This window comes from Chroicocephalus ridibundus, chromosome 6 (assembly GCF_963924245.1).
Source record: "Chroicocephalus ridibundus chromosome 6, bChrRid1.1, whole genome shotgun sequence".
Taxonomy (NCBI): Eukaryota; Metazoa; Chordata; class Aves; order Charadriiformes; family Laridae; genus Chroicocephalus; species Chroicocephalus ridibundus.
Genome location: NC_086289.1, coordinates 53,907,957 through 53,923,399, shown reverse-complemented (window position 1 = coordinate 53,923,399; position 15,443 = coordinate 53,907,957). Strand labels below are relative to the sequence as shown.

The 15,443-nt window shown below is 40.9% G+C and overlaps 1 protein-coding gene across 5 annotated transcripts in view; it reads right to left on the bottom strand.

The window, feature by feature from the left end:
• Window positions 1-15,443, bottom strand: part of SPSB4 (splA/ryanodine receptor domain and SOCS box containing 4) — a 185,027-nt gene that overhangs the window by 55,591 nt on the left and 113,993 nt on the right. For all 5 annotated transcript variants that reach the window (XM_063339901.1, XM_063339903.1, XM_063339904.1 and 2 more), the window contains one exon: window positions 12,493-13,348. In XM_063339901.1, the coding sequence (XP_063195971.1) occupies window positions 12,493-13,186 (694 nt within the window). In that variant the 5' untranslated portion in view covers window positions 13,187-13,348. The remainder of the gene's footprint in view (window positions 1-12,492; window positions 13,349-15,443) is intronic.

The following is a 15,443-nucleotide window of genomic DNA, read 5'->3' as shown; positions in this document are numbered from 1 at the left end:
TCTCACATCCAAAATCTCAACACCACACCAGACCATGGACATCTAGAGAACCGAAGCAGCAGTATGTGGGTAAGAGGCAGAAGTAGAGAACTGCTGCTGCTCCACAGCCAGAGAAGCTGCTGAAGGCATAACCCCCTTTGCTACAAAGCCCAAATCGTCTTTCTGGTTTGTTCCGTCTCCATTCTGTTTTAAAGACGAACTTATTTTCATTAATATTTTAAGATTATAGCTTATATATGCATTATGTATTAATGGTGTTTGAAAAAATGGGCCAGAGGAAGCCTGGAATCTCCTCTACCTAAGTGATTTAGGAAAAAAAATGCATTCTCAGGAAGCTGCTGTTTGCATATAAAAGCTACCGTTGTTCAGGCTGCCAATTTATCCGTGTTTCATTTTGGAAACGCTGCCCAGGATGATGATAAAAGGCTACACCACCAGTATTTCAAGCACATCAGGTTACATGCTGGATTTTGAAAATGTTTGCACCATAGATGATTTAGCTTCTGCTTTACTCTTGGACAATGAAATCATAAAATGCCTTAAAAACTTCTTACTGGTGATCAATTGTACTTGAAGTTAATAAAATTCTTTTGGAGCATACAAGATCTGCTATGTAGAAAGAACAGATTTAAATTTTCAGTAAATCTTCAGAAAATTAAGATAAAAAGAATTTTAGAAGCATAGAAGTTGATCACAAATTAATTAAGAATATTTCAGTCAGAAAAATCTCCAGGGTTAAATCAGGCTCTCTGATCCAGAAACATTAACCATTTAGTCATTTCTAATCAAATTGAGACGTTCAGTTGTAAAGTTACGAATGACAAAAGACCCTGTGAGATGCCAACAGCATCGCAGTGATTCCTGTAAAGTTCAAACTGAAAACACAGCAAACATTTGCCCAGTTCTTTGACTTCTACAGGCTCTCAGTTTGCCTTACAAAAGCAAGCAGATACCAGGGGTGAGGAAAGCCCAGCACGGCTGTGCTTAACACCACCAGGAGGAGCCAGGTGAATCTTCACTCCTTACCACACAGCTGGGGCTCGAATCTGAGCTCCTGTGCTCCTGCGGGAAAAACTGCTGATGAAAGTAAAGAAAGTAAAGTAGGGATGTTTGGTCAATTCAGGAGCTTGGATAGTCCTGACCTTTCTTTTCTGTGTGCTACCCGGCTTACTACATCAAGACTTAGTTCCTTCTGTCAAAATCTCAACATCTTTCCTTTTTAAACCCTCTTTCTTACCACACTTCTCTGCCTCTCTCTTCCTTTTAAACACCAGTGCCTTCTTCACATTTCTCTTTCAAATAGATTTTCCTAGATCTTGATGGCACTTTACCTTTTACCTGTCCTCCTCCCTTGACACACATTTCACCCTGTTGCCTGTGGGTCATCCGTCCCTCATGATATTGTTCATTCTTTGTACACTACAGCCCTTTTCCCAGTGGCCTGTCCCCACAACTTTGACATTTAAATCTCAATCTAAATGAAAAGTAAAGCATGTGTTCGCATTACTTCCATTCCCAAGACAAGAAAATACCATCGAAGCTGGCTTCTTAACATAAACCCAACACAATTAGTTCCCTGAAGCCTTCATGCAGCAGGTGAAGCTATCCTCCTTTCTCAAAGGTGTCAGGAACAAATTATTTAAAAGTACAAAAGGATTGGCTGTAACCAAATACCAACCTACACTTAATGGACTGCAGATTTTGCAGGATGTTTAAAGTTTCCCCTCTGATCTCTCTGAACTTTGGCCTTCATTTGTTTATACAGGCAGAGGCCAAGAGGTCATACCACTAAAATCAGCAAATTGTTTACACATATGGCAAGCAGGCATGGAGCAGGGATGTAGTCATGGCGACAACCCTACACAGCACATTAAAGCAATTGCTTTAGTTAAAATAACAAAGATACAGCAAGTCCACAGCCCTGATGAGGAGACCTTGCAGTGCAACGAAACTCCATGTAAATGCAGAAATTAATAGGCATTTCTTCAGAAGCCAACACGCACGTTCCAGCCCAGTCTAACCCAAGTCACTCACTGTAACACTGCTTGTTTCATAAAAAGGGGCAGCCCTTGACATCATCAGCATCAAAATTTTACAAATTTTAAATGCAAGGGCGAATTCAGCACTGTGGCAGTTAATACTGCAAAGAACATGAAAGTTCAGAAAGGGTGGCTGGAAGAGAAGCTGTCCCTGAAGGACTGTGAACTCCCAGCACTGCTGGGCTGCCGTTGTTTGGATGCCAGACTCTGGTACGGTGCCCGGGGCTGGATGATGCATTTCATCAGAGGCAACGTACTGGGGAGAAGTTCTTTGTTCAGTAAAAATACATTATTGTCGTAATACTTATGCTAGCTTTAAAACCCAAATTTGCTATTTAAAAAAAAACATTAAGTGCTTAAAAAACCTAATTCCTAAGCCTATAAAAATTATTTTAATCTTTCTAGCGAAAGACCTTTTTAAAAGCCTCTCCAAACAGCGTATTTTACATCATACGAATTACTTGGAAATGAGGCATTTTCAGAAGCACAAAGCGTTTCAGTTTTGAAAGTGTGAATGGGGTACTAATATAACCCCACACTCTCTTTTCTTCTGACAGACAGAGGAATGTATTTTTGAGTGCAACTACAGGCTCTCTGCTTAAGAAAATGCTAAAAAAAAAAAAAAAAATCAAAAGGTAAACACTACAGGAAATGAGGAAAAGCACCAGCATCTAAAAGAAACTAATGACTTTGTCTTGGTTAAATATACTGTATCTGTCAAGCTTGCTGAGACCACAGAGAAGAGGATGCAAATTTTTTTTAGCTTCAAGATGCTGTATCAAGGCTTTGTGGCCTATGCAGTGGCAAACAGGTACGTGGCTGACGCAAGAAGATTATTAAACATTTATAGTTACTTTTTATTGAAAAAGCAGAAGCATGTCTTCTTTAAATTTCACGTGCAAACAATACACGCAGACATGAATTTCCATTTGCAATGGAGATGCAGCATGCAGTAGAAATAAAAATGCCTGTTATAAGAAAAAGCAACTGTGAATCTCAAACAAAAAATTACCCTTTTTTAATATTACCTGCTTCCTTGCTCAAAATAAATTTTGGTTTCATACAAATCACTTTTCTGGAATAAGATAATCTGTTTTGGCCAACCAGTGAAAACCGGTAGACATAATGCTAATAAACCATCTTCTCTCTCAATTAAAAAAAAAAAACCAGCCCAAAGATACGCCAGGTCTGGAATTTCATTACTTTCAGGAAGAAAGGTTTGCATAAGGCAGGGAGACACTCTTATATTGTTATTCATCATACCAGTTTGACACATGTACAAAATGTGTGTTTTCTTAGGCATGTCAACAGAAAATACACGTATAGCTTTGACTAACTGAGCTGAGGGAACACTGGCCACCTGTCTCACTCAATTACTGCCCACTAAGTCCTCTCTGAACAAGAATTACCAAAAATATTTTATCCAATGCTCCTAGTGAATAATCTTCCCATTGCAACAGAGACTCTCCGCACCAACGCTGAAGATGTGCAACTCCAAGCCAGTCATGCAGAATCCTGGCCAGTGCACGGAAGGCTATACAAAATGCTCAGTTTGTTTCAAATTACCAACAGAAATCCTCTTCGGAGCGTCATCATTTTATCTTCTGTAGTTCACCACCAACTAACATTTAGAAATAACGTTTAAACAACAGAAAGAATCCTCATAGTTCTTGTACATGAAGTTCAGCTGTGTCCACAACTTCTGATGTAACATCTCTGCCTCACCCCTGAGTTTCAGCACTGAGGACTGAAATGCCCCATCTCACACTTCTAGTGTTGGAGGTTTTTCAGCAAAAGTCAGGTTCGATAACAGGCCTGAAGACAGATCTGATCATCAGTCCCACCCCAAAACAGTTTAAAGTGAAAGACTAAAGTTATTTAAATTCTCTGTATATGCACAAATCAAACAAGAGGAGGGGGAGCTTTGATCCAGTCCTGTCCTCGCTAGCAGGACTTTGCATTAGTTATCTTCAAAGGGCAACACGAAGCTGAACCTGAGAACACAGGGATTGTCACGCTCTGTCAGGTTTTCCCGCTGGCTATCCCAGGGAAACTACAAAATACACAGATAGAGTGGGCTGGGGAGAAGAGATTCAAGGGAAAAATGCTGTCAGAAAAGGAACACAAAAGGATGAGTTGCAGCAGAACTTACCACCTTTTACCAGAGTGAAACGCTATCTGGGAGAAAGTGGGACACAGCACAGTTTGAAGGCTGCCGAGCTCAGAAGTACAGCTGCAAAAAGCAAATCCCGCTCTGCCACTTGCCAACTTCTGAGTGTTTGACTTCAAAGGCTCAGCATTATTTTAACACAGCGTTTTAGCACCGTGCTGCTGGGGCAGCTTTCCTCTCGCTTACGCAGGGAGGTCAACGGCACCGTCACTACTTGCAGTGGAACCATCTGCAGGACACAGCAGCATTTCTGGACATGCTCATCTTCAGGCACGTTGCCTGTAGATTTACCATAAAAACATGCTATTTGCTATGATCTGAAGACTGGTATATAAATTGCCACTCACCACAATATACTCCAGGAAGATTAGGGTCTTCTTATGTTTATCTTTTTAAAGTAGAATTTGCTCTGAGCCCAAACTAGAAATTAGGTTGCTATCTGCCTCTCCTAATAGAGAAGCTACACTGTCTTTAAGGGAAGAAGAAGAGGCCATCTGCAGAAGCAGCTTGTGATTAGAGCAGGGAAGAAACTTCCATGGCTAGAGAGACACGTAAAGTAATGTCTTAAAGAGAAACATAACTTATGAAGAAACTTGTATGAAATCATCATCAAAATGGACACAGCACGCACATTTTTGGCAATAAATATATCACAGAATATATTGCAGAAGCGTCATTATTTGCACTGAAGCTTGGATTTACACTGTACAATGCCCAACAGGAATACAGACAGAACAAAAAAAAAAAAAATAAAATACCCTTTACAGATTTCCACTTCTAACACAAACCTGTAAGAATTAGTTCACATCGCTGAGCAATTCCAGCATCGTAGTTCAAGCAAATTCATAAAAGGATTGAGCAAGACTATCAAATTTCTGATTGCTATTTTAGAGTAACAAATGCGATAATCAAAGTGTAACTTTAGATTACAACATTCACTTCAATTTTGAGAACAGAGGTGTAGTTGTTGCTCTTCAAGTTTCTTATTTCCTAAGAACTGGATACATGGGAAATCAGCGGAAACACGATCAGAACACTCTAACATGCATTTTTTCTTTAAAACCCTTGGATTTGGCAGTTGCCGTGGCACCTTTATGAACCAGAGCAGGAAGAAAAAGCACAGGTATGTCGGGATGCAAATAACCCATAACACAGCTGTGGACTACTAACGCTTCTTCTTAGCCTTAGGAGCTACTGAACTTGAAATGAAGTGTGCCAGCACTTGCTTACGTTTTAGGTCAATGATAACTAGATTCCCTGCTAAATAAACGAACTAGACTAGGACTGTAAGGGCAAAAATAACCCTGTTGTCTGTAAATCTAATCCTGCCTTAGATTGCCTGAGGAGTCTCTATCGCTGGAGGTCTTAATAGTTCAAAGTTGAATGAAACAAGACAAGACTAATCTTACAAGCACAGGAGTTTGAGCAGCTCATTCTAGCTACACAGAATCATAGAATCGCCTGGGTTGGAAGGGACCTTTCAGATCATCTAGTCCAACCATCAACCTAACTCTGACAAGAACCACCACTAAACCATATCTCTAAGCACCACGTCTACCTGTCTTTTAAAAACCTCCAGGGACGGTGCCTCAACCACTTCCCTGGGCAGCCTGTTCCAATGCTTAATAACCCTTTCAGTGTAAAAATTTTTCCTAATATCCAGTCTAAACCTCCCCTGGTGCAACTTGAGGCTCTTTCCTCTTGTCCTGTCACCTGTTACTTGGGAGAAGAGACTGACAGCTACCTTGCTACACCCTCCTTTCAGGTGGTTGTGGAGAGCGAGAAGGTCTCCCCTCAGCCTCCTTTTCTCCAGGCTGAACAACCCCAGTTCCCTCAGTCACTCCTCATAACACTTGTTCTCCAGACCCCTCACTATCTGCAACCAACCTGAGGTAATCAGATGATTCTCTGCATGATTACAACTAATTTATACAAATGAAAAAAATATAAACATTCAACATTCGCCCAACAAGACCATTACAAAGATCATTCACCATTACAGCTGAAGTCACACCCTTAAACCTGAAATGTCCTTCCTCTGAAAGAGTGACACTGCACCTAATGTTTTACTGTTATCAGTAACAAAAACTGCCCTGTCTGAAGTTAGGGATGAGGAAAAAAAAATTTAAGTAAGAATTTATGATTAACAAGCATGTAGTAACATAAAAGACGAGAAACTCAGCTGGGGAAGGGAGGAAAGAAGCGGGAGGACTGAAAAAAAGAAGAGTATCTTGGAGAGAGACGTAATGCAGAGACCACCAGGAAGGGGCAGGAGGCGGCTGGGGCAAAAAGCCAATTAACAGAGTGGCATATTCGAATGACATTGTAGTGGTTTCAACCTCTGAGAAAAGGCTGAGAATTAATTAGAAAGTGTCAACGAATTTGGATTAAAGGTAAAGGACAAGAAACACACTTAAACCAGGGATGGGGGGGTGCATGTGGAGGAAGACAAAAAAAACCCAACAATGAGCTATCTGATTCCTGAAGTAGGAACTGAAAATGCTGCTTCCTGTTAAATTATCTCAAAAGCTAAAGATTGCTTCTTCACAGCATTAGCTGCTTAATTACTACCACTTCATCCTCTGATTGCATGTCTGTAGGGAAAATTCTTGCTAAGTTTTAACAATACTGGATTTCAGAGTACATTATTTCTATCGCAACCTCCAGCATAATGCATTATATAAATATCATATAAAACCAACAGGTTTAGATAAACAAAAAAAACCTATCCATTTAAAAAGTTTAACTGAAAACTATTTGGGGGAAAACCCAGAGAGCCTGATGAGAGATTATATATTTCTCCTGACAGTTAGCAATTCTGCAATTTTGACTTAGCTTTCTTTATGGTAAAAAGGCCTCCAAGGGGAAGAGTCTGTATTTACAATTACGATTTGTAGTGTGTTAGAGACAGACCAATGGGAATTAAAATAAACTGAGAACAGTAAGAAAGAGGAAAGAAGTTGCGCTTAGCTCCATAGCTCCAAACATCCTCAGTTTTATGTGGCCACAGTGAACAGGCTGCTGGCACCTGAAAACAGGACCCCAGAATTCCTGCTTGGATGATTGCTTTCATCCCCCTAGTCATTCATTGTAGGTAAGTTCGAAGCATGTACTTTGAATAATACTTCTGTTTTATTTGGGGCTGTAAATAGTTACAGGTGTTAAAAACAGGCTGTATGTTGCAGGGCAGTGGTCTGTAACAGCTGACAGAGCACCTAGGGACCATTGTCCATAAGCACCGAATACTACAAGAAGGAGCTGTAGGTTAAAATATCAACTGGTACACACAAATGCTTTCTATAAACTACATTTGTAAGTAAAGTAGTCTTCTCCTTTGAACTGCCTGAACTTGACAATTAGACTGATTTTCAAAACTGTTTAAGGGCTATGCAGGGGTAGCACAAGAACCACAATGGGCTATCAACATCAAGCTCGAGAAGCATTCTTTCACAACTAAATGGCAAAGGGAACCATAAATACCACACAAAAGGAAATAAATAGCCTGCTATGGAATATTTCAAAGTAGTTGTACTATTATATAAGGGAAATTGAAAGTTAGTGTTTTGAAATCAACATTCCTAATTTTAGGAGGAGGAGATTCAGGCAGAAAGATCATCCAACATCCCAAGTCTCATAAATGTAATTCTTAGATACAAGAAAACATCATTTGAAGACAAGATGGCTAAATTCTGAATGGAAGAAAATAAGGAAGCTAATGGGATACTATTGTTTATCTTAAAAAGTCTTACAGTCCATTTTCAACCAAACCAGGAATTAGTCTTTTTGGAACTTAAAAAGGCAAAAGGAATTCTAAGAGTAAAACACAGCTGTGCTGGCTGTGCAGTCAGACATTATTACTGAAAAGTTGGTTGGACAGCATTACCCCAAAATCTTGTGAAATTTACTCATCTCTAAGAAGTAGCTTTGGGATTTATAACCAGAAATATATAAATTGGTGGTAGTGGGGCACTACTTTTTAATCTTCAGTTATTGTGGTCTACTCAAGATGTCATAATACAGAACTCAGAGTTCTTTGCTTTCACATGCAATTTCAAGACTTTTAGAGCTCATTGACATTGACTTATCCTTCCTTCATGCAAATGCACAACAGTCAAGAGTTTAGGCAAGAGTTCAGCAAGTTGTAGCTTTCCTTAAAACTGTCACTATCACATGGAGACAGTGTCTCTAATTAGGATACATCCCACAACGCATCCCAACCAGATGCTTCACTCCAAAGCAGCAGCTGTAGCAGCCAGAACTGCACTTGCAGTGACAGTGCTTGTTACAGGGTGAAGAAACTTGAAAGTGCTACCAGGAGGCATTTTTAGAGATGGCCAGAAGGCCATTGCTGATGCACACCTGCAGATGGATCTTCATGACACTAGCAAGAGCGTGCTGTGCTGATGTATGCATGTGGGATGGTTCTCAAGACCAGTAGAGCTCCACAAACCCTCCTGCCAGCACTCGGTACGTCATTTCAATGACATACCACAGAACGCTACCACACAACAATGGCTGGAAAACGTTTTTCCAGCTTCCTTCTACCTTCCCCCCACCTAGGAAGATATTAAACTCTAAATTTTGTACCTATGAGTTGCATTATCAAATTCTATGTCTATGGATCAACTATTATTATATACAGAATACAGACCATTTGCTTTGCTCTCCCATATCGATTCAGAACAGGGCAAAGACAGACCTGTAATGCACACTTATAAAAAGTATTTTGACTTCTGGAATAGCTGACTATTCCATCAGGTATTTTTAAGGATCAAAATGAATCACAGTGTTCAACTCCCCTACTCAATGATGAAGTTTTCCACCACTGCGCTGTTATATTGTCCTCCCACCGCTTTGTTTAAACACACAAATACTAACGTACCAGTCATGATCTGCAATGTACATTTATGCAAAAGTGTTTCTCTATTTCTCTGTTCCAATCTATAAATAGTCTTCAGGACTCCTCATCAGACAACAGATATAAATAGCCTAGCTTTTTTTAAACATGCACGTACCCCGATGAAAAGAGTATCTGAAAAATAACGTATACTGCATTTGTGTTATCTGTAGTTTTTAATTATTGCAATAGGTAATGAGTCAGAAGTCTGATGTAAAATTCTGTAAAACTTAAGCACTGGGAAAACATCAGTGTGGTAAATACTGATAATATCTGATCAAGGAAGTTTGTCCTGGGAAGAACTCAATGTGCTTGTGATGAGCACCCTCCATCCTGTCCCCCTGCCTTCCCTCCCAAGCCCTGACAAATATTTGCAACTCTAAGTCTCTCAAATGTGAGTGAAAAAACGGTCTTGTGAAAGTCACAGCCCATCATCATGTGATGCTCAAAGTAGCTTCTGAAAGCAGAATACTCTGGGTATCAGATGCAGCTGGAAGAACTATGACTGATTTCAACTACAGCATTATTCTGGGAGCAATATCCAGAGTCCAGAGGGCACACAGGTTCTTGATCTTTGACCTGAAGCCTTATCCTTCTATGATTCTGCCATCTCTGCAGTAGTCTGCAGCGTCTCTATACCACTAGGACATATGTTTAAGTTCACTGCAGCTGCACAAGCCCGTTATTTGATCCTTTCACTATGCCATTCCTGCAAGCCTTTCACTCTTCGCCAGGCAACTGAAATACACGGCCCTTTAAAGTATTCAGAGGTCTTCCATTTAAACAGCAAGTCTTGAAAACACTAGAAATCCCTGCAGTCAAGGTCTCCGTTTTCTCTGCAAGGCACCACGTAAACAACCATTGCAAGCTGTGGTATGCATTCCGAGCAGTAACCTTCAATCACTAAAGAGCAAGTTACAAGTCCCTATTTGACAGCAGTTCCAAGAACAGCTAAGTTACTATTGCCTGATCTGCTAAAAGCTGCAATCAGCCATACAAAATACTTCCAGCAAAGGGGAAAAAAAGAAAAAAAGAGAATGTATAAGGTTAAAAGGCAAGCAAACAACAACAAACTCCCATGCACATATGTATGTTCAAACTTATTTAAATCTGTAATGCAACATGAACATCTCACTGTTCTTCAAGATCTATGCTGATTTTCACAAGAACAAACAATTATAAAAAGCCGTAATATTAAGTGCTATGAGAGCGACCAAACATACACTGCCACAAGGGCTGGCTGGCTGGAGTCACTTTTAGCAGAGAAGAGAAGGTGTTTGCTTTAGAGCACCAGCTAAACAAGCTACTTTGGTTTCTTGAATGCTGTTTTTGTTGCAGGACAGTAATGGATCAGTGAACATGTGATAACAGATGATGTGATTCCAGGATGTCAAAGTGCCCCACGGCAAAGTGGCTGTAAACTTCCTCTTCACATGATCAGATTAACACTCAGGCCTACATAAAAGTTTAGTTTACAAGTTTACTTTTAGCCGTGGGTTCACACGTTAAAAAGAAATGACTACTTTGACTTTCTCAGGGATAGTTTAGAAAGCTATCCTGCCTCTTCCAGCAAAATTATCCCACGAGAAACCGGATGGGAATTTTTCTCTCTCCCATCTCACAGACCGCAGCTATCCTCCTCTACTTAGCCCCTTTGATTTTATAATTTCTACCAAACTCATTCACATCCTCCTCCTGTGTTTTGATCTTTCTAGAGCTCCCTTGAGCAGCCCTGTGAAGGCTACAAAAGGAATGCAGAACGATTCCTTGTGTGGACGCGGTGGACCAAGCCGAGCTGTACTTTGCTTAGTTTGGCAGATATTCCCAGTATTATAAAAAACTGCTTTCGCACACAAATATTCAGTTTGCAAAAGCACCTCTCCCCCATCATCCTCCAAAAAAAAAAAAAAAAAAAAAAAAAAAAGGCAGCAGCTGTCAGCATACCACTGTTTGCAATGTCTGAGTAACTGCAAAATACTTACAATCCTCTGATATTCCCCCGATATTCAGGAAGCTGCCATTTAGCATCTGGCTGTAATAACCTGCAGGGCTTCTGTGGATAAAGCTTCTTTCCCCCAGTGCTTGTTACAGATGTTTATGAGAAGGTAATCTTAAGCAAGGTGAAGTTATTTAATTACGTTTCTACTTTGTATGTCAGATGTAAGGCTAATGAGCAGAGAATTAATTTTTACAGGAAAAAAAAATGGGACCACCCCATCCTAACAGAAAAGAACAGTAAATCCCTTTATAAATTCAGTTTAGAAATTGGAAGGCAGGTGGTGTACACTTGCTATTATTCTCTTTTTACAAGACCAAGTTCCATTCATAAAGCCCAAAAACCATGAAAATTTTGTTCACTCATCTATTTTTGTTAAATCTATATATTTAGAGTCGTGGTTCCTCCTATGGCTGAGATAAAACAGTCTTCAACAACAACAAAGTTCCACTTCCTACCTCGTTCAGGCTCATTCCCCAATTCACAGCAGCTGGTAAGCTGACAGTAGATAACTGGGCATGACCAAACATATGGTGTGCCGTGTATGGACCTGGCAGAGCACACGTCTTCTTGAGCAGCAGGAAGAACCGGACAAGACCCAGTTCTCCAACTCATCTACTACGACTAGTAGTGGGCTACTGCATCTACTAGTAGTGGGCTACTACTTCAAGGTCACAGCTGCAACATGCTGCTCCTTACTATGGAATGATTTAATTTGATATTATCCCTTTAGAGCAAAAATAGCAAATGCTCATCCAAAAACCCGTATTTCTGGAGAAGAAAATACCCTGAGAGTGCACCTTCTGAAGTGAACTGCGGAACAGGGCTTTCTTTCAGAAAAAGTGCTGAAAGCAGCGTTTGACCTGAACTCCCAGATTCTTGGGGATCCACAGCTGCTTCTGAGGGTCCTGGAAAGGCAACTATGGAAAGAAAGCCTACTGGCCTGAATTCAAGTATGTTTATGCACACCATGTAAGCGTTCCCACTACTACAGGAAATTTTTACAGAATCCACAAATCCTATTTGAAAACCACAGATTTAAAACATATCCTCCAGTAAACAAGAGTCGTGCTGTTAAATATACCCAGGAAGTTTATCAAGAACTTCTTTTCTCAGTCTGTTCACTTTCTTTGGCCGCAGATTTCTTGCCACTCCGCTTGCCAAAAGGGCAGATATTTTGATATAAGGGAATATATTTTGATATAACATTACTACAAGACACAACCGATAGATATTAGTTGTGGGCAGTAACTATGGGATGCGATCTGCCCACAGTGGACAGTCCCCTCTCCCCCAGCACACTCTGTTCACAACAAAAGGATAAAGAAAAAAAAGTCCTACATGAGAAAAACTGAAAGACAGTGTAATGAAGAAATACAGTAACACTTACGGTCAAGTCCGTTGATGTATCTCATTGTAATTTCACAGTGCCCCCAAACTGCACTGACTATGGGGTAAAGTTTTTTCCCTTTTAGTCCTCTGAAGGCCACTCCAAGATACTGTCCATCTACCATGAAGCTAAGCGTCCCTTCATCCATATCCAAAACCACCAGTAAGGAGTCTGGGAGTACAAAAGACTCATCCGGTTCCAAAAAGACAGGATATGTGACCCCAGGCTGGTTTTTACAATTGTGGTAGAGTTTGTTGCGTCCCAGATCCCAGCCCCACGACTCACTATTGCTACCAACCAGCGACGTGTATCCCACCGAGTGCAGCGGAGCTTCGGCTGTGGAGACGCCCACCACCGCGTGAGTTCCCCGTTGCCTCGTGGGCCAGTGGATCTGCCAGACATGCAGGCCTCTGGTGTAGCCGACTTTGCCCCGAATGCAATCTGTGCTTTGGGCAACGGGGTGTCTGTGAAAAGTCAGTTTATCATCTTCCTTTACAAATATATTTAAGGAGCGATCTTCATTGTTCCAAGCATGTTTATACTGGACCTCCAGCTTGGCAGGGGGCATATCCAACAGCATGTCCAGTCGCGCCGGCTTGCAAAAATCCGGGCCTCTCAGCTCTCGTTTAACAGGTCTATAAGGGGGCTCCCTCACATCCACAGACTTTATGCTCCCTGAGATTTTCTGGCCCATTGCTTGGCTGCAGATTTACAACGGAGAAAGAGAAGTTGACTTTGGCCCAACGTTACCTCATGAAAGCACTTTTACACCAAGCCAGTGACTTGACAAGCTGACTGGATTTACTTCTCCTGTTTGGAGCTTTTTAGCAGCAATGTTTTCAGAGAAAAAATGCTCCTGAAAGAAAGCAGAAAGTTTCCAGTTAGTTTAAGAAAGCCAACAGAAAACCCACAGCATATTTTTAAAGAACCTTCTTATCCCTAGTAGTTATTTTAAACACCAAAGCTGACAATTCGCCACTTTTTGTTCAGTATCCTACAGCGCTAACCAGCCTGCCAGCAGGATACTCTGAGCCCACCAGAGCGCAGACAGTCGTTTCCTCCAATTCATAATAGGATGCAGACATTCCCCACCTTCTGCCCTTCCACCCATTTTGTCTGGCCAAGTTCACAGCAGCCCTGAAGAAGGCGGATGCTATTCCCCAGCAACAGTGATAAACTTTATGTTCAGCGGTAGCTTCACTTTCACTTGCGCTTTTGTTTCATAGTCTCAGAAATATGTACTATGTCGGAATCTCCTTTTATTTCTAACTGTTCTCTTCTCTGGGCCCTGGCGACACAGGGCTTCAGCTTCTGTGCCGTTATTAAACAAATGCAGCCAACAGCAAATGGCTGCATTTTAAAATACCCTGTCTTTAAATAAAATAAAAGAAAAAAACCTCATCAAGCTTTACTGGTTTTATAAAGGAGCTAAAAAAAAAAAAAAAAAATAGAGAGGTAATGAAAAAGAGGAGGCATGGAAGGTCAAATGAAGAATGGCAATTTCAGTTCTTCAGCAGATTTTACTACATGGGCAGCTACTACAACCAGGTATTTCTTCATGCTACTGGAGAGCAGGCTATTCCACATTTTCCATATTGCAGTATTAGGCCAATGCGAAGGAGTGGAACGCAGTAGGACACATTAAGGGGAATACACGATTTTGAAATGTATTCTTTCTGTGCTCCCATAGACAAACATTGTAACATAGCCAGAAGTGCTCAAAAGCACCCAGGAAAGATTCTTTGTAGGCTGGATAAGTCACATTCATTCACCTTTTAGAGCTCAGATAAAGTGCAAAGGGAAGCCAAGAATCTCTACAAGTACTGAAAGGATAAAAATGAAAACGAAGTCCTATAAGCTCAAGTAGATGACTGACACGGGATCAAATAAAGTATCTGCACCAGCATCCTGGTTTCTGCTGAGACAGAGTTCATTTTGTTTCTAGTGGTTGCTGTGTTTTCAGATTTGGTTTGAAAGGATTTGGTATGCAATGATGCATATTGTTTTAGTTGTTGCTAAGTGACGTTTATGTTAGTCAAGGACTTTTTTCAGCTTCCCACAGAAGCTGAGAAGGAGCACATACAGAACGATGGAATGGCCAATGGAATATTCCGTACCATAGATATCACGCTTGCTCTACAAATAGGGGCTGGCCGGTGGGGTGGGGGGTCCACAATCTCTGCTTGGGTCAGGCTGGGCAACCAATTCACCAGGCAGTGAGAGTGACCTGCCTCGTATGTTCTTTTACCATTATTATTATTATATCCTCTTCCATTATCGTTCTATTAAACTGTCTTTATCTCAACCCACAGGTTGGTTTTTCCTTTCCCCGCCTTTTCTCCCTACCCTTTGGGGTGGGAATGCGGGGTGAGCAAGACGTTGCGTGGTCCTAGTTGCTGGCTGGGGTTAAACCATGACAACCAGCAGACATACTTCCGCCTTCTAGAAAAATAAGTGCCAAGTCCGGGAATGATCAAGCATAGTTGAGGAGACCCACTCTGTTTATTTACTGACAGAGTGATGAAGTGTTTCAAGAAGAAACAAAAATCACCAGACTCTCAAAAGCCTGAAGAGCCTGGGTGACAGATGGCTTTCATAAAGCACCAAACAGCAGATGGGGCATAGATGTCTTGCAAAAAACATCTTGCAAGACTTGACTTGGTAAGTCACAAGGCAGCGTTCTTCCTTTTAAAGAACTTCTACCCCAGCTATACTGTCCCATTGCAAAGATCATTTCTGAAAGCAGATGAATAAGAAACATACACTCACAATGAAAGGAAATAAAAAGAAGTCTAGGAAAACAACACCTGTAAAATTTACCATCCAACCATCTTTTAGAAGTTAATTAAGTCCTTATATTATTTACAGGGGCCAACACCATGTAAAGTGTTTTCTGCATGTATTAAATATGGAAATGAAACAACAGCTGTGTTACATGAAAGCTTTCTTTC